Source organism: Penaeus monodon, chromosome 21 (genome assembly GCF_015228065.2).
Source record: "Penaeus monodon isolate SGIC_2016 chromosome 21, NSTDA_Pmon_1, whole genome shotgun sequence".
In the NCBI taxonomy this organism is placed as follows: Eukaryota; Metazoa; Arthropoda; class Malacostraca; order Decapoda; family Penaeidae; genus Penaeus; species Penaeus monodon.
The window spans coordinates 28,577,042-28,577,494 of NC_051406.1; the positions used below are offsets into that span (position 1 = coordinate 28,577,042).

The following is a 453-nucleotide window of genomic DNA, read 5'->3' on the forward strand; positions in this document are numbered from 1 at the left end:
TTGTGTAATAGAATGCTTAACCGTGGTGGAACTTGGAGATATTTTGAACTTTGTATAAGACTATTCATGAAGTGCACTCTATTTATCAAAAGAACTATTTTTTCAGGTTATCAGAAGCTGAATACAAGCAGTTGGTGGGAAATTTAGAAGAGATTATTGCAACACACACAAATTTGGTCACTTGCCTTGAGGAGCAGAGTGAGAGGCCTTCAAGAGACCAGCGCATTGGAGGAGCCTTCCTTACCATGGCTCCACAGCTGCAAGGGGTGCACAAGACATACTGCACCAACCATCCACGTGCTGTTTGCATACTCGAAAAATACAAGTAAGTGTCAGTTAACCCAGTGTTGACAGATAAGTCTGTCTGTACACTGGTACTGAGTACCATTAGTGACTGCTTACTTCTGTGCCCACTACAAATATAGTTTGTTCCTTTACTTTAAACTGTGAGGT

The 453-nt window shown here is 41.3% G+C and overlaps 1 protein-coding gene across 2 annotated transcripts in view; it reads left to right on the top strand.

Moving 5' to 3' along the window:
- Positions 1-106: 106 nt before the first annotated feature.
- Positions 107-453, top strand: part of LOC119586411 (rho guanine nucleotide exchange factor 7-like) — a gene marked incomplete at both ends in the record, with an annotated part of 85,656 nt that continues 85,309 nt past the window's right edge. For both annotated transcript variants that reach the window (XM_037935133.1, XM_037935134.1), the window contains 1 exon segment: positions 107-325. In XM_037935133.1, coding sequence (XP_037791061.1) covers positions 107-325 — 219 coding nt within the window.